This window comes from Chionomys nivalis, chromosome 20 (genome assembly GCF_950005125.1).
Source record: "Chionomys nivalis chromosome 20, mChiNiv1.1, whole genome shotgun sequence".
In the NCBI taxonomy this organism is placed as follows: Eukaryota; Metazoa; Chordata; class Mammalia; order Rodentia; family Cricetidae; genus Chionomys; species Chionomys nivalis.
Genome location: NC_080105.1, coordinates 54,832,614 through 54,858,628, shown reverse-complemented (window position 1 = coordinate 54,858,628; position 26,015 = coordinate 54,832,614). Strand labels below are relative to the sequence as shown.

Here is a 26,015-nt window from a genome sequence, read left to right as displayed (position 1 = left end):
TCTCAGCTCGCCAGGTCATGTCAGTAGAGTTAAAGTTGTACAGGAATGTGGCTCTAACCCCAGGTACACCCGTCTCCAAGCACCAAGAAATAAATTTGGCTCAGTTGATAGCAAGGGGAAATAAAAAGAATGAAGAAACTATTTCATTTAAAATGTTTAAATGGCCGGGTGGTGGTGGCACACGCCTTTAATCCCAGCACTTGGGAGGCAGAGGCAGGCGGATCTCTGTGAGTTCGAGACCAGCCTGGTCTACAGAGCTAGTTCCAGGACAGGCTCCAAAACCACAGAGAAACCCTGTCTCGAAAAACCAAAAAAAAAAAAAAAAAAAAAAAAAAAAAAAAAAAAAAAAAATGTTTAAATGACAGGTGAATTTGAGATTCTTCCATTTACTTATGAGCTTTTAAAACTTCCCTTTTCTTCATGACTTTGGCCCATTTTCCATTAGTGTCTTTTCCTCTCTCTCAGGATATTGACCCATTAGGAATGTTTGAATCTATGTTCCAATAATTCACAGCATATGAGGGACCCATTTAAAAGAAACACGCCCCACATCTGTGAACATCTCAGCAGGCAGAGAGGCAGGAGGACTCTGTGAGTTCAAGGCCAGCCTGGTCTACAGAGCAAGTTCCAGGACATCCAGGACTACACAGAGAGGCCCTGTCTAAAAAGTCCATTTTTTAAAAAGCAAAAACAAACAAATAGATGACAACAACAACACATTAAGATGGCTATGACCAAAAGCAAATTCAAGGTGAGGTCCTGGGAACAGAAATGCTAGTGGGTGACCCGAAACCCTCTGCCCCCTACTCTGAACAGCTTCACCAGCAGGGACTTAGGCCTCACAGCTATGGGGCCATGGCTGTCCCAGCCTTACATAGGGCCTACAATAAATATCTGCAGGAATACCCACAACAAGAACCTCCAGTTTAGGCAGAGACACCCAGGCTGTGGCGAGCTACACGCCAGGTTTCCTCCCAGGTTGCACGCTAAGGATCAGGCTAGAAGCAGGAAGAACCAGGCACACCGGCCCAGGGCCTCCACACCCTGTGCTCTGGGCTCTCTCATCCATGGGAGTCAGTCTGTGCCCTTTCCTGGGCATCCGAGTTTAAAGCATATTTTCAAGAAAGCAAAAGGAAACAGGCTGAACACGAGGGAGGACAGTCTTCTACCAGCCTCCTCCCAGGGCTTCCCTGTGGACAAAGCCTCCTTTCTGCGGCCCTCAAAGGGGCACACAGTGAGGGTGCTTCCCTTCCCAGGCACTGCTTAGCCACAGTTATGTCCACAGAGGCTGCCTTTGTCCAGGCCGCAGCCAGCAGCAGGAGAGCCATGATAACACTTGCCAGGCGACCCCCATTTCAGCTCAAGGGTTCCAGAAACCTCTTTCCCAATAGAGAAAAGACCCACAGGGAAGGGCTGGGACCCTCATTCCTCATTGCTGTTTGACAAGAGGAAATTAATCTAGCCAGCAGCTTCTGCCTTGAGGCCACTGGAATGACAGACGTGCTGTCTTTTACCTCATCAAAAGGGAAGAAGCCGGGGGCTCAAAGGAGTTTCACAGCATCAAGGAACTTCCTTGAAGAAAAGGAAAAGCTGACAATGGGCCATTATCTCCAATGGGGCCTCTGGCCTGAGCCCTCTGAATACCTCCTCCCCTCTCTCTCCCTCCCCTCTTTCTCCCTCCCCTCTTCCAGGAGCCCTCTGAACCCCTTCTTTATAGCCTTCCAACTTCTCCTCCTCCCACTGCCCACAGGACTGGGCACAGGGCTCACACAAGCCTCACTTGGGACCTGCAGAGAAACCACCGAGTCTTCCTTGAGTCATTTCCCGACATCTACTGCTGCCCCACCCCATCCCAGCTGCTTGCTGTGTGTGCCTCATGACAAGTGACATTGGTCATGAGAAAATGATAGAGCCGGGTCCCCAGTGTCCTCCCTGGAGCAAGTTCCTGGGCCTATTTCCCAACATCTTGAGCGAGAAGGGTACTTGAGGGGAGGGGGAGGGGCGGGCCTGCATGGAGAAGGATAATGGAAACTGGGTGGGGCTCTCTGTGCCTGGTCTTTGTGCCCCAGCATCTGGGGAGATACAGACAAGGCTGGTGTCCAGGAGGTCCTGGGGCAGAAGCCACATGACTCTTGGGCTCTTCGCCCCACGGGAGGGAAGCAGCTTTCTACAGAGTCCAGCCTGTTTCTCAATGGTTGGACATTCAGCTACGAAATAGATTCTGGGTTGATCACTAATTAAGAGCTAGATTAAACTTTCATTAAAGCTCATGGTATATCAAACGTCCCCAGGAGATAGGCAGGGGTGCAGCAAAGCTTCACTCAAGTCTGCCTCTTCGGTCCGCTGAAATGTGATTCTTAAAGCTTTGGGGAGCTCACATCACAGGCAGCCAGGAAGACAGAGCAGTCAGATTTAGCCACTGGTGCACACCCGAGTCCTTGGGCAACTGCTACCAGAACAGCCCAATGAGAACCCACACACCAGGGAAACACCGGAAGAAGACCGCCTGTCGTTCACTAAGGAACCAAAAATGTCATGGGTGGCTTTTGGAGCACTTACACATCTACAGCGGAGACCGGGAACAGAGGGACCATGAGGATGGGTCATGGCGCTTCTATACCAGGCTAACTTCCTGCCTGGTGCCCTGTATTTCACAGCCTAGCACCCCAGGGTTTTGGCCGGAAGCCTACGATGCACTGGCTACAGGGTACTTAAGTGTAGTCAAGATGTGGGGTAGGATTGTTTATTTTGTAACTCTGGAACACTGATCTGCAAATTTTCAAAGCACAGACCTGCTGAGAAGTACAGCTTGGCTGAGCTCCTGACTCTTGGTCTGAGGTTGGGGGTGAGAAATGTGGGCTGGGTTTCTGCCTCGACCTGTCTTCAGGACCAGGGAGCGCCTGTCACCTGCATCATTAGCCCTGGAGCTTTGGGCATCGGGCAGGTATTGGGATAAAACAAGCCTCTCTCTCTCCCAGGCTCTTTCCTCTTAGCTTCCCCTTGTGCCCAGACAAGAACACTCTGATGCTACCAAAACAAGATTCCCAAGACCCACAGTCTGTGGGATTGAAATATCCAAGACCATGTCATAGGATGCAGTCAAGGGCACAAGGGGACCTGCAGTTCCTGAAGAGGCACCCCACAGTTCTCAGAAAGAGCACAGGCAGTCAAGACAGAGGGAGAAGGTCAGAGCTGGGCCAAGTTCTTTTGCACCTCATAGGATAAGGACCTGCAGTCCCTCTTCTGAAACTTCCTGGGGACCAGGAGGTGTCCATGAGGGACACAAGCTGATAGGCCCCGACTTGGCCTGGATGACTAATATTGTCAAAGAATGTAGTAAGTGCTTAGAGTTTATTACATAGAAACAAACTGGCATTCGCGCCCAGCAGCTGTCCATTGTGTAGAAGGAACCTCACATTCCAACCCAGGCGTGCTCCTGGCCTGGGCGTGCTCCCAACCAAGGTGTGCTCCCGATCCAGGCATGTTCCCGGCCCAGGTGTGCTCCCAACCCAGCCGTGCTCCCGACCTAGGTGTGCTCCCGACCGGCCCAGGCGTGCTCCCGACCGGCCCAGGCGTGCTCCTGACCGGCCCAGGTGTGCTCCCAACACAGGCATGCTCCTGGCACAGGTGTGCTCCTGACTGACACTGGTGTGCCCTTGACTCAGGGTTGCCCCCGACCCAGGGTTGCTCCTGGCACAGGTGTGCTCCTGACACAGGAGTGCTCCTGGCTAAGAAAGAATGCTTAGAAGCTTTAAGGACAAAGTGGCTGAGGGCGTTGTAGCTGAGTGAGGGCTAAAACAAGGCGTCAGGAGTAGAGAACTTGGGGTCACATCCATAGGAGAATATACAGTGGCTTCCTGAGCTGTTGAAGGTCCACCCTAGACCTGGAGAAGCCTCTTGGGGTCATTATAAACCCAGCGAACTCTTAGGCTTGGTCCAAATGACCCAGGAGCCTCCAAGTTGGCCAGACCCTTGGACAGACAGCACAGCCAAGAGGTAAAATGGTGAGAGGCGCCAGCTCCTTCCTAGGTCCCACAGTAACTCCCTCCAGGATATCACAGACACAAACCAGTCCTAGGTTAAGAAAACATACATTTGCCATAGGATCATCTAGATATCTTGATGTGCGCAACCACTTTCCAGACCCCAGAATTAGAAAGACACAGACCAGCGAAGCCATGGCAGTCATAGGCCTTTCTATGCTATGGGCAACCGTGGCTCTCACACTCTCGTACCAGCCTCTTGCTCTAGAACCATCAACTAGAAGTCACCATGAGTATTGTCCTTACTGCCACCAAGACTCATAGGGTCTGCCCTGGATTCCTGCGAGGCAGTGGCATTCTTAACTCCCTAGTACCTCAGTCTGGACACCTCAGCGCCAAGGGCCAGAGCTGCCCACGCTATGACTGCCTCTGTGACAGCCCTGAGCGTGCACTACTCCCAGTCAGTGCTTCCAGCCGCTTACAGGTTCCAGTCAGTGCTTACAGCTCTGGGGTGCTGGTCCTTTTGAAATGCTCATTCTGTATGGCAGCAACACACCCCAGTCTGATAGCAGCTCCCTGTACACAGCCTGCCCTTTCTGGTTGTTTCTATCTGGTATGGAGTTGTGCTGGGCATTTTGAACACGGCAGCCCTGAGATGCCTTCAGATACTTCAGTAAACGAGAAGGTGAGGAGTGACCTACCCACACAGGAAAGGTGAAACCTCAGCTCTGCTAGGTGGAGAGTGAGGAGAGCTTTGTGCGGTGGCGTGGATAAGAATGGTCCTCACAGGCTCCCATATTTGAAAGCTTAGCACCAGGGAGTGAGTGAGACTGTTGGGAAGGCAGAGGAGGTATGGCCTCATTAAAGCAGACAGGTCCCTCGCTGAGCTTTGAGGTTTCAAAGCTCACACCAGGACCAGTCTCATCTGTCTGTCTGTCTGCCTGCCTTTCCCTGTGTGTCTTTCTGTCTCTGTCTCTCTGTCTCTCTCTCTTTCTTTCTCTCTCTCTCTCTCTCTCTCTCTCTCTCTGTCTCTCTCTCTGTCTCTCTCTCTCTGTCTCTCTCTCTCTGTCTCTCTCTCTCTGCCTGCTGCCTGTGGATCAGGACGTAACTCTCAGGTAACACTTGGCCATGCCTGTCAGCTTCCAGGCATGATGATAACGGATTAACCCTCTGAAACTGCCAACAGGACCCAGTTAGATGCTTTCTAAGAGTTGCCTTGGTCGTGTGTCCCTTCACAGTGAACACTGACTAGGGCACTCTCAACATCAGGGGCATGTCTGGTGGGACACAGCCTTCGACGATTTCACTTTCATTGGGGAGGGCTGGGGTCAGCGAGCTGGGCTTGTTCTCCCGTGTGTCCCTCCAAGAACTGACAGCAAGGGAAAGGGATTTATAGGAGAGCACTCTCCAGGAACACTGGTTCAGTAGCAAGAGCAAGAACACTGGGGGGCGGGGGAGCACCAACTCCCATCCGTATGGGAAAGGCACACAGCACCAACTCTGAGAAGGCGTCCACATGAGTGAAAGGGGAAAAGAAACTCAGCTTCCTCTCGTCCTTGCGCAGTCTGTGTGGCTCTGCACTGAGTCCCAGTGCACAGAGGGACTTACGGAGAGTGTGTTTTGTGAGCGCCTCCCCCCAGAGGACCATGCCCAGCTCCTGCCACTCTCACCAGCCCTGCTAGGCTGCGCATGTGCAGTAGGACCAGTTCAGACTTGCAGTTATGTGAGTCTTCGGTTTCCTGCAGCAATGCTGCCAAATCAGTGTCTAATCTAGAGGGTGATGCTGGTGTTGGAGGGGAGCCATGGAGAATCTGTTTCTGGAGGTTGATGCCAGGAAAGTGTTCGATGGGCATAGCTGCCTTCTGTGGAGCAGCACCACGGGATGGTGGCATCTGGCTATAGGCTCTCAATCTGGACCAGGGGCCCCACTTGCTCTGTCCCCCTGCTTATCATTATGACAGCTGTCATTGGGTCTGCCCCTCCTGTCTCTCACCTCAGCTGCTGCTGCTGGGGCCCACCCCTGCCCCAAGGCCACACCAAACCAGGGCAGGACCTGGGCCTTTCAGGTCTGGCTACTCTGGGCCCGCTGCTGCCCTCCTGAATCCCCACCTAGTAAGCTGTGCCACGGTCACCGCACTGTCCTCCACTTCTTGAAACGTCTTGCGTTTCCCATTTCTATTTCAAATTTGCCTTCCATTTTCTCTTCAGCCATGTCTATGAGAAATGTAATTTAGTCACCAAATTTTCCATTTAGGTTGTTGCATTGTTAGTTCCTACAAACGCTACTTTACAAAAACGTTCTTTAGAGCCTTCTGTCCTGCTGCAGTGTGTCCCCATCCAATGTGGGACTCCCTTCTGTATGCTATGAATGTTTTATTACCATCGGTTATTAAAGAAGCTGTTTCAGCCAATGGCTTAGTAGAGTAAAGCCAGGAGGGAAATCCGACAGATATATAGTGAGAAAGTAGGCGGAGTCAGAGAGGCGCCATGTAGCTGCTGAAGGAGACAGACACCAGCCGCCAGCCAGAACCTTCCTGGTAGGCCACAGCCTCGTGATGATTCACAGATTAATAGAAATGGGATAATTTAAGATGTAAGAGCTAGCTAAAAATATGCCTAAGTTATTGGCCAAACAGTGTTGTAATTCATACAGCTTCTGTGTGATTGATTATTCATGTCAGGGCGACCAGGAGTGCAAGAGCTGTCTCCATCTATACCTATCTGTTGCCCCCACAGGAATTTATCACTCCAGCTCCCCGTGCATTCGCACACACACAAACACACTTTCTTTGCACACCTTCCCCTTCTAGTTCACAGTCTTTGGAACTTGATATAGGAAACCTCTTTGAGATTTTGATATTGAAAGAGGTGGATTGGATTTGCTTTAAAGAGCCCTTCGTTGCCTGAGTGGAGGCTGATCCAGCGTCCACCTGGAACCCATGGATTGAGGCTTTTAAGCCACATATGTGGACTCAGCACCAGGCTGAGGCAGCACCAACCACAGCTTACGTCTTCCACAAGCCATTGGCACATGTAGCCCAGTGGCAGGGCGTAGGATGCCAGCCTGCAGGTCTACCAGCTGCTCAGCTGCACATGATGTGGTGGCACAGACCCACACCTGAGGCTCCTGCCGTAGTTTTTCTAGGTTCACTTCTGGGGTTATCAGTTTGAACTTGTACCCAGTTTTCAACTGGCATATTTCACCCATAACCCAAGTCATGATGGAAAGATGGGGACATGGGAAGGAAAAGAGTCCCTCACCCCTCTCCCCAGACTCTGGTTGAAGTCTCTCACCAGATGAGAATCAAAAGTCCCAGGACAATTAAAACGTTTTCTGGGAAGGTTGCAAACATAGAAACAATGGTTCTTCTATATAGAGATTTCAGATAAGAATATCTAAACAGCAACAAACTTTGAGTAGAAAGGGTACCACGCTATACATTTACGGTGAATTGGGACTGTGGGGGCACATTAAAATCTTAGCAGGAAGACGGGACACAGGAACTGACTGGACAAAGCAGACTACAGAAGGATGGACCACAGCAGACTGAACACCAAGCACAGCGAATACCCCAAGACCAATCATCTGGCCCTGATGTGTGCACCAAGGACTGGAAGACAGAATTTCTAACCTTCCCAGGAACCTTCTCTTGGCTCAATCTCCACTGCTGACCTGGCTTGCTAGAATCGCTGTCTGCCTATCTACCTGTTCACATAGCTGCATCTGCACACAAGTTCATTCATCTAGACTAGGTCAGCCCCTTCATGTCACCTCACCCCTGAAACTCAACTCTGATCTTGCAGCCTGACTCTACAATAGCTGCTGAGCTTGTCACTACACCCAGAGACTTGTTGGCACTTTTATCAACTTCCCTGTTCTCGAGACTTCTGGAACCAATGATCTCTGGTGCAGCACACACATGCACACATATACTCATACATACATACACATGTGTGATATGTGATGCTTGAGTATTAATATCAGTAATTAAGCTTCTTCTTCACCAACCCCGCAAGACTTTCTTAAACATACAGTTGACCCTTGATGGTATTTTTCAGTCTTCAGCTTTGTTTTTTAAAAAATCTAAGTGTGCACAAATAACAACACAAACAGCTGTAACCACGGGGCCTCAGCAGGGTGGCTTCAAGACAGACAGAATTGGGTACGCCATCCACCGCCCTCAAGGGCGGGCAGCGTTAGTGGTTTTCCAAAAATTAAACTCATTAAGTCATCAGGACATGCTGTTTGCTACCACTTGAAGTAGCAATAGGCAAGGATATAATTCAGCTGCTAAAAATGCTCTCAAAACCAGAATAGCTTTTTGAAACCACACAACCCGCAATTCTAAACCCGAAAGGTGGAGTCCCTGGCTTGGAGCTGTTCCCTTTGATCTTGAAGAACCGCAAGAGAGGCTGGGATGCCTGCCCTGATGATAGTCTTGGCTCCTTAGTAGCACCGATGGGATGCTTAGAGCAGGTTTGTCTGCTTTGATAACAGTCTCGGCTCCTTCCTAGCACCGATGGGATGCTCACAGAGACTGGTGTGCCTGCCGTGATAATAGTCTCGGCTCCTTCCTAGCGCCAATGGGATGCTCATAGCTTTCTTGCTGTTCCCCCCACTATGGGTTCTAAGATGTCACTTCCTGTCCCCACATGCTCTTAGCCATAGCACAGACCCTCTGCTGGCTGGTAAGTTATTGGCAAGGCAAGATCTGAGCCCCAGAATGCTGGGGCACACAACCATGCTGAAAATTCATGCTGAAGACAAAAAGCTCTCACCCTGGACCATAAACTAACAAGTTAGAAGTCCCCCTACATTCCCGTTCTCCTTGGCTGATCCCCGCCTTACTCAAAGTCTGCCAATGAATGTTTTCTTGGCTCTTCTCCTCAATTAACAGCTCTGTGTACACAGTATGGTTTTCATAAAAGTTTTTAAAGAAATACAGTATGAGGTGAGGAAGCTCTAAAATATTTCCTTTCTTAAAATTCTCACTTTAAAAAAAACTGTATATATATGAATGTTTTGCCTGCATGTATGTATGTATGTACACCGTGCGCATGCCTGGTTTCCACAGAGGCCAGAAAAGGGTGCCATGCCCTGGAAGTGAAGGTAAGGATGACTTGGAGCCACCTCGTGAGTGCTAGAAACTGAACCCAGGGGTCCTCTGCAGGAAGAGTGAATGCTCTTAACTGCCTAACCATCTCTCCAGCCTCATTTGCGGACTTTCTCAAGCAGATTTTTTCCTGTCTAGGGGAAAGAAGTGGCCACCAAGAGTTTCCCATGATTCAGGGTCCTGTGGCTCAGGAACTGATCTCATCAGGCCAGAGGTGCCCACTACAGCCCACCCAGGGCCCAGCAGACGCTTCCTCATGCAAAACACTCTCATGTGCAGCCTGGCACAGATAGACAGACATGGAATCAGAAGCAATTAAAGCAGCGGTGGGCATTACCAGAGCGACTTCTCAACAATTTTGGTCCGGAAAACCTCCTCCTGGTCCAGGTTCACGGTGCAATAGCAGTCCCTCATCTTGTTTGGCCCCGGGTAGGAAGGAAGATTCTTGGCTTCACCTAAAGAGTAAATGGGACACACACCAACTTAGCACAGAATACTCAACATCCTCGCTGTCATACACGTCATCACACCCACCCCAGGATGCTCAGCACAGTCACCAATCACACATTTTTGAACAGTGGCATCACCTTCGTAGGGAGGCGCGTGCCTTCACCTTGTACACTAGTTCATCCTTTGTATGGTTTGGTTTCCTTACAAATCAAAAGACTGCAATGTTCTGTTGTTGGGCAGCAGGCTCTTATACATTGAAACCTTCCATCCTGGAAGAGGGCTCCTTAAGATTCTGGAAGTTCTAATGGGTGTCTCAGGAAAACTCAGGAAGTAAACAACTCACAAGTCTCAGGAAGTCCCTGAAATGTACCAGGGTCATGAGCTCCCTCCCTCCCCAAGATTATATAACAGGAAGAGCTGCTTAGAAGAGACCCTCCCTCTAGTGAAGCTGCAAGCCCTGCAGAGCTCTTTGGGTTTCCAGCTTTTGTGAGTTGTCACAACTTGGGGATGGGGTTTTGGTGATTCAGTTGCTATGAATTGTCTGTCCGTGCTTCTGTAAAGTAACCCCCACCCAAACTCCTTTAGTTAACCCTAGTAAATTCAAGCTGAATGTTGGTGGCCTTGGCACTTTGGTCTGTCATCAGCTGACTTTTGGGTGAGTAGATATTTGTTCATTTCTTCCCAGGAGCAATGCCACACAACAGCCAGCAACACAGAGGCACACACTGGTACCTGCCGATACCACTTTGTGTTGGTATTGACAAGCGACACAACCAACCATGCCATGACAGATGTTCCTCCGAGCTCTATAATCGTCTGGGTCTGATAGCACCAACAGCCTTACCCTCCTCAAGCGTCAAGCAGGCGTATATGCTCAGCTTTCTTGAGGAAAACAATTTAGCCAGAACAATGCCAACTTACAAACTGATCAGCCAAAAATTCTCCAGAGCATCTAGATGACTTTTAAACTTTTCATTAAGTTTGTTCACCTGAGACATGGAATGGAGGGGAAGGTTAATGGAAGATGATTTTCAATGAGTGATATTTTTTTTGTATCACATTTTCTTTCTGATGTCCCAGAGTGCTTTGGACACCTATGCCAATACATATTATCTCTTGGAGCTGCCCACAGGTCTTAATGTGTATGAGGCTGCTTTCCACAGCAGGTACATACAGTCTTGTGGAGCCTGAGTTACTCCTGCCCTGAGAAGACAAGACTCTGGTCTTCCCAGTTCAGACACCCTGGAGTTCACGTGTCTGGGTCTCACTGTATTAGGCCAAGTGCTCTGCAGCTAGCCTTCTTTCCTAGCCCTCTTCTTTACATTTTTATTTTGTTTTCTGATTGTCCTTTTTGTCTTGTATTTTTCAAGACAAAGTCTTTTTCTTTTCTTCTTTCTTTCTTTCTTAGTTTTAGTTTTGGTATAAGACAAGGTTTCTCAGTAGCTTTGGAGCCTTTCTTGGAACTCACTCTGTAGACCAGGCTGACCTCGAACTCACAGAGATCTGCCTGCCTCTGCCTCCCCATGCTTGGATTAAAGTACTGGGGGCTGCAGACTCCTGGCCCCTTGACTTTCTTTGCCTGCCTCAGACCCTTTGCCTGCTGTAGTGAACTGAGCAAAACAACTTGTTTACCTGAGCCTACAGCTGCTCTGAGCACGAGACCCTGATGGCAGGGGAGTGGGTTCTGGTGAGGCCTGCAGCTGAAAGATCCCGAGAGCTGGGGTGTGGCTATCAGTTAAGGATCCCTATATAAGCTTCCATGGAGCACAGTAAACTTGGCATTCTTGTATCAAAGATAATCCGTGTCCCCGTCTGTGTCTGTATGTTTTTAAGTCTCCAGCCTAGTTCCCGGCTCACATACCTCCCCTTAGCGCAGGCACTACATTAAAGGTGTGCACTACCACTGCCTGGCAAGAGACAGACTCTTGCTAAGTTGTTCAGACTTCAATTGAGTTTGTGATCTACCTGCCTTAGCCTCCTGAGTAGCCAGGATTACAGTTCTCCACCACCATGCCTGAGTTCTTAAGGACTCATTGGGGAACCATCTATGACCAACCGTGATGCAGAGAAAAACCACCAAGAATGTTTCTTGTAGCCACTCTCACCCTAGAAACACGGCTCTCCCAGAACATCCATTTCTTCCCGGGCAGAATAAAGACATGACAGACCTGGTTTGAGGCAGTAAAGCTTAGGCCAGCTTCAACATGTCAAAGATCAACTTCTGCAGGCTCCCTAAGACATGACAGGCATACACCATATGCATCGTCTGTGTGCCCAAGATGAATTCACGGGCAAGAGCAAAGTCCACGGCTTCTACAGGAATGAGCTCCAAGCGATAACCATCCTGCTGGTCTTAAAGCGAGCACTGACTGGGAACTGGTGGCTCCAGAAGAGATCACAAATTTTGAGTTGATACTCTACTAACTTCCAGGCAAACACCTTACAACAAAGCTTTCTTTTGGAATCTGTTTGCTCTTTGTGTTTTTATGTCTCCACTTGCTTTTGTTTGTGTGAGCGTATGTTTTTACAATGAGTATAGAGTTAAGTGTAGATTGTTAGCCACACGTCGCCCTGTTTCTTGGAAGAAGATGTTCTTTGAAAGTCCCGTGGGAGAGGGTTTTTGATGGATGATACAGACCTAATATCCTGTCTATTATCCACGGAAAGTCAAGGTAGGAGAGTACCGACTACACTTCCTTAGAAGGATGCCCAGTCAGTCCCCAACAGCTTGTGGGTTCACTTACTGGCAATACGCAGTTTGGTCACTACCTAGACAGGGATGGAAACATCCTGATTGCTATGACAACAGCAACCCCAGCCAGCAGACGATTGTCCTGAGTCATCCACTAGCAAGTCACCGTGACCGGGAAGACCAGATCAGTTACACATCTGCCCTGTGTCTTCTCACAGGGTCCCTAGGATGAGAGACTCTGTCTGCATCATGAAGAACGAGAAACAGTGAGTTATCCCAAGTAAGTAGATCCAGCTGAGAGACAGCAGAACATCTGGCAGCCAGGTGTCAAAGACACATGGGCTACAGATGCCCAAGTACCCTTCTGAGTCTACAGAGCCTTCTCCATCTCCTCCCAAGCTGTGTGGGTTCCTTTTCCATTTTTTAAACTGGCATAAATTTGTTGTACAGTGTTGGTTTTCATAAAGAAAATTATGTATTATTTCATGTTTTGCTCCTTCCCCTTATTGTCATCCCTTCCTTCTTCCTTCTAGTCTTATTTCATCTCTCAATCTTCCTTCTGCTTCCATCACACACACACACACACACACACACACACACACACACAGATCTGTAAGGAATTCTAGCATGGCCAGGCATAGTGACACAAGCCTTTAATCTCAGCACTTGGGAGGCAGAGGCAGTGAATCTCTGTAAGTTCAAGGCCAGTCTGGTCAACATACCAGGCTCCAGGACAGCTAAAGCCTACATGGAGAGACCCTGTCTCTGATTTAAAAATAAAATAAAATCATCTCTAGGAGCCACAAATAAGAGAAAACATGATATTTGTGGTAGTTTGAGCAAGAATGGCCTCATAGGCTCATAGATTTGAACGCTTGGTTACTAGGGAGTGGCACTATTTGAAGGGATTAGGAAGTGTGGCCTTGTTGGAATAGGTGTGGCCATAGGGGAGGAAGTATGTCACAGGACTGGGATTTGGGTTTCAGAAGCTCAAGCCAGGCCCAGTGTCTCTATCTCTTCCTGCTGCCTGGGGATCCAGATGTAGAACTCTCAGCTACTTCTCCAGCACCATGTCTGCCTGTGTGCCACCATGCTTCCTGCCATGATGACAATAGACTGAACCTCTGAACCTGTAAGCCAGCCCCAATGAAATGCTTTCTCTTATAAGCGTTGCTGTGGCTATGGTATCTCTTCATAGCAATAAATACTGACTAAGATAGTATTCATTTTTCTGTCTGTCTTTCTTCAGTTAATGCGATGGTCTCCAGCTGCACCCATTTCCCAGCAACTGACATAATTCCATTCTTCTTTATGACTGAATAATATTCCATTTGCACATAGACATTTTCTTTACTCTTTCATTTGCTGATGGGCATGGAGGCCGATTCCAGGACTTGACACTTAAGAAAAGGGCTATAGTAAATTTGGGTGTGAGCAGGTATCTCTGTGGTATGTCACCTCAGTCCTTGAGATAAGTGCCCAGGAGTAGTAGAGCTGGGTTACAGGGTAGTTTTAATTTTAGGTTTTTCAGGAACCTCCATATTAACTTCCACAGAGGCAGGACAAATCTGCATTCCCACCTGCAGTGTAGAAGGGTTTCTTTTTCTCCACACCTGGTCATATTTTGTTGTCTGTTTGAATGACAGCCATTCTGACCGTGGTAAAATGAAATCTCAGTCTGCATTCCCCCGATGGTGGAGAGACACCTTTTCATGTATTTACTGGTCTCCTCTACTCAACTGTTTGAGAGCTGTCTGCTCATTTGATTGACCCACATGTTGACTGGATTGTTTTGGTTTTCTAGTATTTTATTTTTAATTCTTTATACATCCTAGGTATTAATCTTTGGTCAGATGGTCGCCTACAAAGATTTTCTCCTATTCTGAAGGCTGTCTCTTCACTTGGCAAATGTTCCCATTGCTGTGTGGAAGCTCTTAAATTTCACATGACCATTTGTCAATTCTTGGCATCACTCAGCAAGCCATTAGAGTCCTTTTCAGGCGGCCATTGGCTGTGTCTGTATCTTAAAGTGCTTCTCTGTAAGAGGTGCATTTTGAGTTCTTATATTACCATCTTTGACCCATTTGGAGTTGATCTTTGTACAGGATAAGGAGCCTACCTTCATCTTTCTACACGCTGATTTTCAGTTTCCCCTGTACCATTGGTTAAAAGCTGTCTTTTTTCTAATATGTCTGGTGTCTTTGCCAAAAAAACAGGTAGCTGAAGCCACGTAGGTCTGTCTGTGAATTTGAGGAGGGTTTTTTTCTAGTTCTGATTAAGATTGTCATTGGGAATTTTAAGACTTATTTTAATCATTTGTGTGTGTGTGTGTGTGTACATACGTGTCTCTGTGTGCATGTGTACAGATGTGTGTACCTGAATACATCTGTGCGCATGAATGTTGAAGTCAGAAGAAGGTGCTGTATTCTATCAGAGTTGGAGTTAGGGGCATTTAAGGGACTCCCAGCTTGATACATAGGTGCTGGGATCTGAGCTCTGGTCCTCATGATTGCACAGAAAGTCTCCGAACTCCTGAGTCAGCCTTCTGGCTCCTCGCTGACATTTTATTGGGGATTGAATTGAATCTATAGATCATTTTTGGCAATACAGTCATTTTTCACAATATGAACTCTGCTAACCCGTGAGCACGCGAGGCCTTTTCATCTTATAGTAGTGTCTGCTTCAACTTCTCTCTTCAGGGCCTTCAAAGGTTTTGTTGTAAAGGTCTTTTGCCCCATTGTCAAGGTCATCCCTAGGCATTTTTAAATGCTGCTGGGAATAGGTTCCCATCTCCTTAATTTCATTCTCGGCACATTCATTATTGATCTGCAGAAAAGCTACTGATTTCCACATGGTAATTCTGTGGCTTGTTGCTTTCTGAAAGGGTCCCCCGAAGCTTCCTGGAGCCTTCTGTGTCTCTTCTGTCCAGAATCACATCACTGGCAAATGGAGATCAACTTCATTTTCCACTGGAATCCTTTCCACTCCTTTCTCTTGTCTTACGACACCAGCTAGGACCTCAGAGCCCATACTGAAGAAGAGTGGAGGAGGTGAGACCCCGTTCAGTAAAATGTTAGTATGGGATTATCATAAAAAGCCTTTGTGATGCTGAGGAGTCTTTCTACTCCAGTTTAGCGGTTTTAATCAAGTAGGGATGTTGAATTTTATCAAGAACCTTATCTGCATATACTAAGATGATCAAGTGATTATTTTTGCCTTTGAGACAGTTAATGTGATATATTATATATTGATTTTTCTATCCTTGCAATTCTCAAAACAAGGCCCATTTGATCGTGGTGAATGATAGTTTGGACGTATAGTCAAATTCAGTTTGCAAGGGTTTTACTGACCATCTTTGCATTGTGCTCATCAGGGAGAGTGGCTTGGCGTTTTGTTTGCTGTTGAGTCCTTGTCCAGTTTTGTATCAGTGTAATATCTATTGGCTTCATAAAAATGAGCTCAGCAGAGCCCCTTCCTAGTTTGTGGAATAGTTTGAGGAGCGTTGGTGTCAGCTAACCTTTAGCGACGGTGGAATTCAGCTGTGACTCTATCTGGGCCTAGGGTTTTATTAGCTGGAGTCTTTAAATTTTTTTATTATTAATTTTTATGTGTATGTGTGCTTTGCCGGCATGTTTGTTTATGTTTCGCAGGTGTGCACAACCCTGGGGCTCTCCTGAGACTGGAGCTGCAGACAGTTGTGAGCTACCACGGGCACTGGGAACTGAACCACGCCCTCTAGAAGACCAGCCAGTGCTCTCTCCCCTGAAGCAGCTCTCTAGCCCCCAAAGCCTTTTTCTACTGATTCGGCTTTCTTGCTTGTTGTGTAAATACTTCAGTTGTTTATGTCTTCTTGGTTTAAATTTGGCAGATAATATGTGCCTAGAAATTTATCTATTTTAGCTAGATTTTTCAATTTATTAGAGTGTAGGCTTGCAAAATATGCCCTGATAATACTCTGAAATTCACTGATTTATTTTTTTGCAATGTGTCCTTTTTTACCTCCAACTTTATTGTGTTCTCTCTCTCTCTCTCTCTCTCTCTCTCTCTCTCTCTCTCTCTCTGATAAGAGTTTGTTGTTCTTATTTATCTTTCTGAAAAACCAACTCTTCGTTCCATTGATTCTTTGTATTCTTCTTCCTGTTTCTATTTCATTCATTTCTGTCCCAATCTTTATTGTTTCTTTCCATTTACTGGTTTTTGGTATAGATTATTCTTCTTTTTCTAAGACCTGGGGTGCATCTCTTGGACTGTTTTCATCACATCAGACATAATCCATCCAGTAGACTGTGCTTTCATTCAATTCTAGAAATATCAATCCCCCACCCCTGATTTCTTCAATGACTCATTCATCATTCAATAGTGTGTTTTTCAAGAACTATGAGTTTGTGTGTGTTCTGCAGTTTGTTTTGCTATTGCTTTCTAGTTCTACCAATTGTGACCAGATAGTCACAATGAACTTTCAGTTTTTTGTGTTTCTTAATACTTGCTTCATGTCCTACAATATGGTATATTTTACAGAAAATTCCACAGAATACCAAGAAGAATGTGTATTATGTAGTGTTTGAGTATAATATTCTATAGACATCTATTAGGTCTATCCTTTTTTTTTTTTTAAATTTGAGACATGGTCTCACTACAAAGCTCCAGCTGCCTGGAACTTGTTCTGCAGACAAGGCTGGCCTTGAACTTACAGAGACCCACCTACCTCTGCCTTCCAAGGGCTAGGCTGAAAGACCTGTGCCCAGCCCCTATTTTATCTTATAATGTCATTAAACTCTAAGGTCTCTTTGTTGAGTGTGTGTGTGTGTGTGTGTGTGTGTGTGTGTGTGTGTGTGTGTATGAACTGTTAGTAAGAGTAGGATATTGAAGTTAACTACTGTGATTGTGTTGAGGTCAATGTGTCCATGAAGATGATATATGACCACCACATGGACTGCGACAATCTCCAGGGAATAACCCAGAGACAGTTGGGGTGCAGCATTCTTAAGTGGGAGGTGTCGTTCTTAGAGTCGTATGAGTAACCACCCTTGCTACTGCAGCTCCATTGGCCTCCTCCAATCCTTGCTCCCTCCCTGCCAAGAGATTTCCCAGACTCTAAAAACCACCACCAGAACTCAGTGGCAGCACTTGAAAGCTAACAAAATGAACTCTAAGCCAGCGTGACCAGAGTCTAAGTTTGGGGAACTGGGAAGGATTCGACTGCTGGCTGAAGGCTGGCTCCCTCCCAGAATTGAGGAGGGCAGGAAGGACGGCCGAGAGTCCAGGCTTGTCTGCAGTGCAGACACTGACATATTTAACTTTGAACCAATCATCAGGCTTCAGAGTTCACATCTGTCAAGACCATGTATTGTAACAACACTGAAGAGTTTTTTCAAAAAGAACATGTTCGTGATTGAAATATCCTATTCTTGGAGCACATTTGTACTGCCTTATTATTTGAGTAAGTCTAGATTTCTAAATCACACTGCCTGGTCTGTGAGCACGCTGAGTTAGAGAGCTCAGGAAACACCAGCCTCCAACACAGAGTGGGCGCCCGGGAAGAGCCTACACAGTAGCCATCGCTACTTCTCAGAGTCCTCAGTTCCCACAAAGGACAGGAAGCTCTTTACAGTGTGAATGATGAGCATCAAGCAAGACTGTTATGTGGAGATTGAGAATGGCAAAAATAAGGGAAATTACATTCGCCCATCCCTAGAGCTGCTGGGAACTGGTATAACATAATTTTATTATCCTATTTTATTAAAATGAAATGCACCAGCTCTCCAGGAGGGATTTACCAGACATCTTATGCAAGTGATATTAAATAATGAATCAGACATAATAATGAGTCATCCATGAAGACTTATAAAGATGCAGAAGTGAGGCCATATTTTCTACCCCCATTAAGAGTAGCAACTGCATGGATAGGCTACCAATTCCCAGAAAAGGTTTCTCGGCAGAAGAAACGAGTGCGAATCAAGGGGGACTTAACTCTGGGTCGCTCTATGCCGCCCAAGACCCAAGCTTGGAAGAATCCTGATATCTCACAGCTGGGCTCCTGCCAGCATCAGTAGGAGGAGTTAGCAGGTCATCAGTCAGCTCAGCAAATAAGAGGAACAGGCCACGCCCACCACCACAGCCTGTGTCTTTCCCATGGGACTCAGGCCCTGGAGGCTCAGCCTGCCTACACCTTCTACTCACTGGACTCTCTCCTGAACCCTGAGTCGTAGTGGCCAGCCTGGGCCTCAGCTGGTCTTTGCATTTTGATTCCTGAGCAGCGTGTGGGAAACAAGCATGGAAATTCTCGAGTCCTTGAGATTAGAAGCGGAAGCCCTGTGGGAGTACATCAGGGAACCAATGTGACCGCTCCTAACTCGTTTAAATATCAAATAAATGAGAGTAGCAATCTGACAAGCCAAGGATAATGAACTAAAATAATGGAGACAGGCATTCATAAAAGAAGAGAATGTCTCCATAGACACATCCCCAGGAGACGAGGATACACCCACAAGCGTTTCGCGTGCAACTATGCTACAAGCCACAGACACTGGGAAGAAACTTGGGGTTCCACATGACTCCATTCAAATTCACACACAGACAAGGAAATGACCACTCTATATAGATGTTCCAATTGACACGCAGCACAGGTCCACAGGCTCTCTGTATATAGACATATATATATACAATTATATGTATATATATAGATATATACGTATACATGTATATATATACATGTGTGTGTATATAGAGAGACTGCATATAGACATATATAGACTATATAGGCTCACTGTATATAGATGTTCCTATGAACACGCACACAGGTCCACAGGCTCTCTGTATATAGACGTATATATATATGTATATATGTGTGTGTGTATATAGGCTGTATATATACTATATAGGCTCACTGTATGTTCCTATGGACACACAGCACAGGTCCATGGGCTCTCTGCACCTGAAGGCTAATCCTGTGCTGGGCGTCTGCCACATACCAAACAAAACTGATAGTGACACCTTCAGTTCAGGGCCCAAGATTCCATCCCAGGCATTCATGCTTCACGCTGACAACGGAGGTGGCACTAGACTTCCCTCAGTACAACCTCTGGAGGTCCTTCACAAGACAAACACCCACGGCACAGCCAGAGCTCAAATTCTACTGGAGGTTAAGGGCTGCAGGAACCAGGCATGAATGCTCCTGAGTGGCTCCGGGTTTGGCCCAGGTTAGCCACACTGGTTTCTGTCAAGAGCTGCTCCTCATAAACCAACTCACAGACGTAGTAGGAAGCCAGCGACTCTTGGTTTATGATAAAGGGGTTTTGCATTAAATCGCTCCAAATTTGCATTAAATTTGCTCCTAACGCTGCAGCAGATTTTAGTCCTCCCAACCCAGGACACTGGCACTGCCGGCAAATATGTGCAAAGAGCCTGAGCTTAGACAACCCGAATAGTAGGCTGGCAGAGGAGGTGGGACATGTTTTCACTGCACTGAGTAGAAACACGCCTCGCCTCAGTGGATAGAGACATGTCTCCCTCGTTCAGAGGCTATGGACAAAGAGGTGGGGTGGGGGTAGGGTGTGGGCAAAGAGAACAGAGTCTCTGCCTACAAGACATGGAGAGAATTGTCTGTACGGAATGAGGCTTTGGGAGGCAGACAGAGGCGTAGGAGGAACAATCCCAACCTTCATGATGCCTAACACCAGTCAAAGGCAGCACGGAAGGGACCATGCTGAGCTGGGGTGCTGGGAAATACTGGCAATGGGCTCTCCAGAGAAAGATGTGTGTGTGTGTGTGTGTGTGTTTACACAGGCTTGTCATAGGTTATTCAAGCATCAAGTTGGCACACAGCATACATGAGATGCTAAAATGCAGAACACCCTCTACGTAAAGGCAGGTCATATGCGGCTGACAGGTTCTCACAGTGGCTCCACTCTTGTCCCCATAACCAACCTGTGCTGCCGTGAAGCTCGGACTGGACTACAGAGCACATAAAATGACTTCAAATGACTTCTTTATTTGAGTGCCATGCAGTCTGTTTATTGGCCTTACATTCTTCAAGTCATGTCAATCAGGCCTCTTCCAGCCTCACCTAGGAACACTGACACTACCCCCATCTGTCAATGGCCCAAGTGACTTGATAGATCAAAGTATCAAATCCTGGAAAGTTCAAGTGTTTTGTTTGTATATTTTGGCTTTTTTGGCTTGCTTGTTCGTTTGTTTGTTTGGCTGGTTTTGGTTTTTCAAGGCAGGATTTTGTGTGTGGGGTGTGTGTGTAGCCCTGGCTGTCCTGGAACTCACTCTGTAGGCCAGGCTGGCCTCGAACTCACAGAGATCCACTTGCTTCCGCCTCCCTGAGTGCTGGGATTAAAGACATGCACCACCACTGCCTGGTTTATGTTTTGTTTTTTTTTTTTTTAGATTGGTGCCAGTCACGGTGTGACAACTTCAGATGCCAGACCTAATTTACACTCACATTTTCTCCATTTTCTAAGCTCAGACCATCGAAAGACAACCTGCCACCAAGGAGCCTAATGTACCCACACTCAAGCTGCCACTGGGCCCAACTCAGGTAGGTGGGATACAGGCAACGGTGCCAGAAGGTGAGCCATTCAGGAACGGCAGCTGGGTACCTACCACCTTCCCTCTGGATGCAACATAGTATGTTCAAGACCACACTGCAGACCCTAAACAGAACTGTATTTGTCAACAGATCAAACGCTTTCTGGAGATTCTGACTGACGGGTTAAATGAGTTGCCTCTATGCACGCCCTCGATGTGTGCTTAGAACCTGCCTGGGAACTGAAACGGGTGATGTACAACATAGACTCCTGGGATGACAGTGGCACAGGCCCCTGTGGAAGCGAACACAGGCACCCACAGAAAGCAGGCATGCTGGCCCACCTATCTGCCAGAAGATTTATGTTGGAGGGCCACAGGGCAGTGCCATCAAAGCCACTGTACCATGTGGGCGCCTGTTTCAGAGATACCATTTAGTGAAGAAAAGACTATGCTTGAGGGGCCGATATCATGTTCTGTCATCAAATGCCCGGAGGGAGAAGGCAGCGACCTCCCCACATCAAAGGAGAATACAGTCTCCTTACAGTAAGCCTCCCACTGTCAGCTACCAGCCTGCAGGCCTTCCAAATACAGGGAGGGATCACGGGGATCCACAGCTGTCCCAAACTGTAGCCCCAGGTCAATATGTCTGCAGAGGGCTCTATCCAGCGTCTGCACTAGCGTCAACCTAATAGAGTTGTATTACCACATCCCATCTGGCCTTCAGGGCCTATCCATACTGCAGAAGCCACAGAAGGAACCTACTCATACACAGTCCTACAGGCTCAAACCTGAATGATGTGGGAGGCTTGTCCTGACCCTGGACCCATCACAACGTTGTCAGGACTACTCTGCTCTGTCCTGATTCCTGCAGAGGGGACGCAGGAACCTTTCTCTGGTGTCTGGTCTGGTCTCCTTACGCCTGTCCCCTCCTCCACCAGCCATGGCACCCAGCAGTGTCACGGGAGTAACTGGCTTCCAGCAAAGTCAGAGAAGTGTTGGCACCACAGTCTTTGATGGTGCTCACTGGGTAGGGCTGTGGCCCAGCTTCCTGTGTGCTGGGCACCTGCACTGTCTAACAGCGAAGGACAAGCCAGCTGAGTTCCTGAGCTGACCCCGCGAGAGTATTGATCGCTAGTCCTTAAGTTAGTTATGTGAAGCCTCCAAAGCAGAGTCAGGTACATTTTCAACACTATTGAAAATCAGATGCCATTATCATTGTACTTAGGAAGCTTCACACCGCCATGCACACACATGACATCCCAGGACAGGGTTGCAAAGCTCCATGCAGAACAACTGCTAGTAGTGATGGGCAGCTTTCGGGAGCAAAAGTAATTATCCTTCCTTTGAACAAGAAACTACTGTGTACGGCTTTGCTTTCCAAAACCCATGGTGGGTGCTCTACTCTGGTTACAGTGCCCTGCCCATTCTGGGCTCCAGAGCTATACCACCACCAACCTCAGGTCCAGCCCAACTAACAGAGGCTCCTATCACTGTCCTCCAGCCCAAGGCACTTCTTGTGTTACCCTAAACTGTCTCCTTCCCTCTCAAAGCTTAACCCTCAGAGGAAGTTTATAGTCAGATACTCGGAACTCCTGAGTTTGGGAGCTGGGAAGCCAAATTAGTCTACATCTGTGGGTCCTGTCTTTGTGCTGAATGCTGTTCCTTAAATAAATGAATAAGAAGGAAGCAAGGAAGGAAGGGAGGGAGAGAAGGAAGGAAGGAAGGAAGGAAGGAAGGAAGGAAGGAAGGAAGGAAGGAAGGAAGGAAGGGGCCAAGACACCAACAGGGATTGTCACTCCTGCTGGGAAGCTACAGCTCTCCTAGCCGCGAGCAATCGCGCCTGGGATCCTGGTCCCTCCCGTCTCCTGTGAGGCTCTCTTCAAGTAGCCTGTTGGCATCAGTCACTGCACAGCAATTTCTAGAGAGTTGTCACTAAGCCAGAGGGGTGGGACGCTCAGGGTGGCTGTAAAGGAAGGAAAATAAAAGGAAACTGAGTGGGCAGGAGGATGACGGGGATGACGGGGCTAAAAAGGGAACAGCGTTGGGAGGCTAAGGCTAATACAACACAGAGGCTCTCAAAAGACGCAGCGCCCCAGGAAGGCACTCTGAAGAAAACCCGCCTTCCTGGGGACATCTGTGCCCCCTTCAGGAATGACTGGAGGGCAGGGAGGTGACAGGAGGTGCCAGAATAACACAGGCCAGGGCAAAGTGCCAAGCGTGAGCAAGAACATGCCCGTTCTCCGCGCAGGAGCCTCACAGAGGAACGCCTGCTTGCTCCTGAGGAAGCAGATATGGGGACGGCAGCCAACTGTAAACACACCACCCACCAGCCACCTGTTCTCGCAGTAAGGTGTGTGGGACACGCTCTGTGGAGCTCTCGTGTCTTGGGTGCTGGGGTTTTTTGTTTTTTGTTGGTGGGTATTTCTTTTTTTGGAATCAACTCTACCAAGGCAGCATTTCAACACCACTCAGCACAGAGCTGACTAGTTCCCAGGGCAGCCGCGGAGTTGTGCAAGCATCACTCAAGCCAATGGCGAGAACGTTCTCGTCCCCTGGGAGAGGCCAGTCCTGCTTGGTGCCACTTCTCCTTCCCTTCCTCCAGCCCTGAACCCAACACAACATGGTGACATTTCTTCTCAGGGTTCAGTTACACTGTAGTGGCTCACAACTGTGCAGGGTTTCTCCGCCTCTCATGGATGGACCACCGTGAAGGGTGTTTAGGCTGGAGCCAGCACAGTGCTTTCACAGCCCCAGAATGCACGGAAGAAAACACTCAGCCAGGGAAGTCCAAGATGAAACCGAGTGCGGTCACACCCCTGCTCCCTCGCTTAAGAACAGTCATGGCACCAGTTCCTACCTCCTCAACAGCCAGCCTCCCTGCCATTTCTCTCCTCCAAGCTGTCTGCTGGCTCCCTGCTGAGAGAGAGGGGAATGAAGCCAGCTGCCACCTTCACTACCCAAACTCAAGTCTTTTCTGCATCTACAACTAACCCTATTTTCTTTAAAAGTCAAACAAAATGTCATCAACAATATCACCATCATCCAACTGTCTGCTGAGAACCAAGTGTTAAGCACGGCCTCGTTAGGGGTTCCTGGAACCCATGATAAATCCCACGCCCCGGGCCAGAGAGATGGCTCACTGGTTAAGAGCACTGGCTGTTCTTCCAAAAGACCCAGGTTCAATTCCCAACACACACATGGCCACTTACAACTATCTGTGTTCCACAGGACCTGACACCCTCTTTTGGCCTCTGAGGGCACCAGGAATGCATGTGATACACAGAACAGGCAAAAACACCTAGATAAGAAATATTAAGACATTTTTTTAAACTCTCAAGCATCATTTTGTGATGCGGCCCTAGTCATTGCAGTTCTGTCCAGCTGTTGACATCTGTCTCACTGTCACCACCCATCCCTTCTGCTTGTCCCTCCTCTACCACAGGTAGGGTAAAAGACAGGTATCTCTACTGCCCACAGGGCCTGGTTTGGGATTCCTGTTTGCTGGTCTGACAATGTTTGGATTCCAGTTTCAGCCATTCTTTCATATTCCTGCAGACGAAATTCCATGATCAAGTTCTTTAAAGACATCATGAGGGGGCTGGAGAGATGGCTCATAGGTTAAGAGCACTGACTGCTCTTCTAGAGGTCCTGAGTTCAATTCCCAGCAACCACATGGTGGCTCACAGCCATCTATAATGAGGTCTGGTGCCCTCTTCTGGTGTGCAAGCATACATGGAAGGAATGTTGTAAACATAATAAAATAAATAAATCTTTAAAAAAAAAAAGACATCATGAAACTCACATCTCTGCAAGTATGGGAAGTAGAGAGAGTCTGCTAAGGTTCTACAGCTTAGCCTTCTCTGGAAATGGGCACTTGGGTTATTTTCCATCTTTTCCTGTAGAGTCCATTTCTGGGTAATAAATTCCTAGACTTAAAATATCTGGCACAAAATCTGCTTAAATGGCCACATTGCCAGACGGCTGGCAACACCGGCTCTCGCATGCCATCTCTCTGGTGTGCATTATGGTGTGTCTGTTTAGTGCAAGGAACTTATTTTAAGGGCTCTAATTCCATTTCATTAATTCAAAAGTCAAACCCATTCCCTGGTCAGCAGTCTAGATTACTTACACATGACATTTCTCTCCAGCTCTTTCTTCCTCCTTGGGACGATGGACAGATACAAAGGGAGGCCGCGTACAAAGTACCTAATGGGACCCTCAAAGACACAGTTTAGGGGAGCTAAAACCATCTTTACTTTCAAAGTTCCCATCTCCCCAACATCTTCTGGCCAATCATTTCCTAAATTACTAAAGCATCCAGGCATATGTCCGCCTGGGGGCCGAAAGTCATGCCTCCTGGGGCCATAGGGTCCCTGCCACCTCTCTAGAGTCCCCTGACAGCCACCTCTGGAGGCACCATAGATTTCTGACAAGCTGTCACATAGACTTGTAGCAAGGGCTCCTCTGGTGTGTGCATTATTGGTTTTGAGTCAAGGAGCTGGAGCTGGGAAACTCCTTGCATTTGGGGAATCAGTCACCAGGGCACTGAGATTGAGACAAATTAGAAGACCATAACCCCAAGGCAGGAATAGCATTGTCAAAACAATGTTAATGATAGTATACGGTATAAAACATTCCCTTTGATATTAATTCGCTCTTTAATAAGTCACCCATCGCTTGCACCCACTTTTTTATCGACCTTTAACAGCCTTTTCCCTGGTCCCTGAATGCACTGAAGGAAGAGCCTCATCTCCTCCCTCATGCCCACAGCCTGCTGCTTTAAACACTGAAGATGCCCAGACAAAGCTACATGGCAATTGCAGCTGCTTTTTGCTGGTACAATCCCAGCCCCGCCCCCACCCCAGACTCAACCCCAGCAAGGACTATCTCAAATAGCTTGTGAAGTAACTTTTTGCTGTTAAAAGCCTCTATTCGCGTGGCTGTTTTCATCTAGACCAGAGGGGAAGCACTTCCTCTGGGGGTCCAGCTGAAGGTCTGACATGGTACAAACACAGTTCTTTGTGTGGGCAGACTGCTGCGATGGGCTCAAGTGCAGTTTGCATGAGGGGACTACACAGTGGCTGGTGGAAATACTGCCTTCGTTGGCATGAGGGATTTGCTGTGATTGGTGCAAATGTTTATTCTTTAGCTTTCTAAACAGGCTTTTGGCTCACTTGGTGAGCAGGCTGGGAGACACCTTCCGGTAAGGCTTCTCTTGGTATAACAAACGTTTCTCGAAAG

The 26,015-nt window shown here is 47.7% G+C and overlaps 1 protein-coding gene across 4 annotated transcripts in view; it reads right to left on the bottom strand.

Moving 5' to 3' along the window:
* The window catches only part of Rasa3 (RAS p21 protein activator 3), a 102,935-nt gene that overhangs the window by 46,110 nt on the left and 30,810 nt on the right, over positions 1–26,015 (bottom strand). For all 4 annotated transcript variants that reach the window (XM_057752712.1, XM_057752711.1, XM_057752713.1 and 1 more), the window contains exon 2: positions 9,435–9,552. In XM_057752712.1, the coding sequence (XP_057608695.1) occupies positions 9,435–9,552 (118 nt within the window). The remainder of the gene's footprint in view (positions 1–9,434; positions 9,553–26,015) is intronic.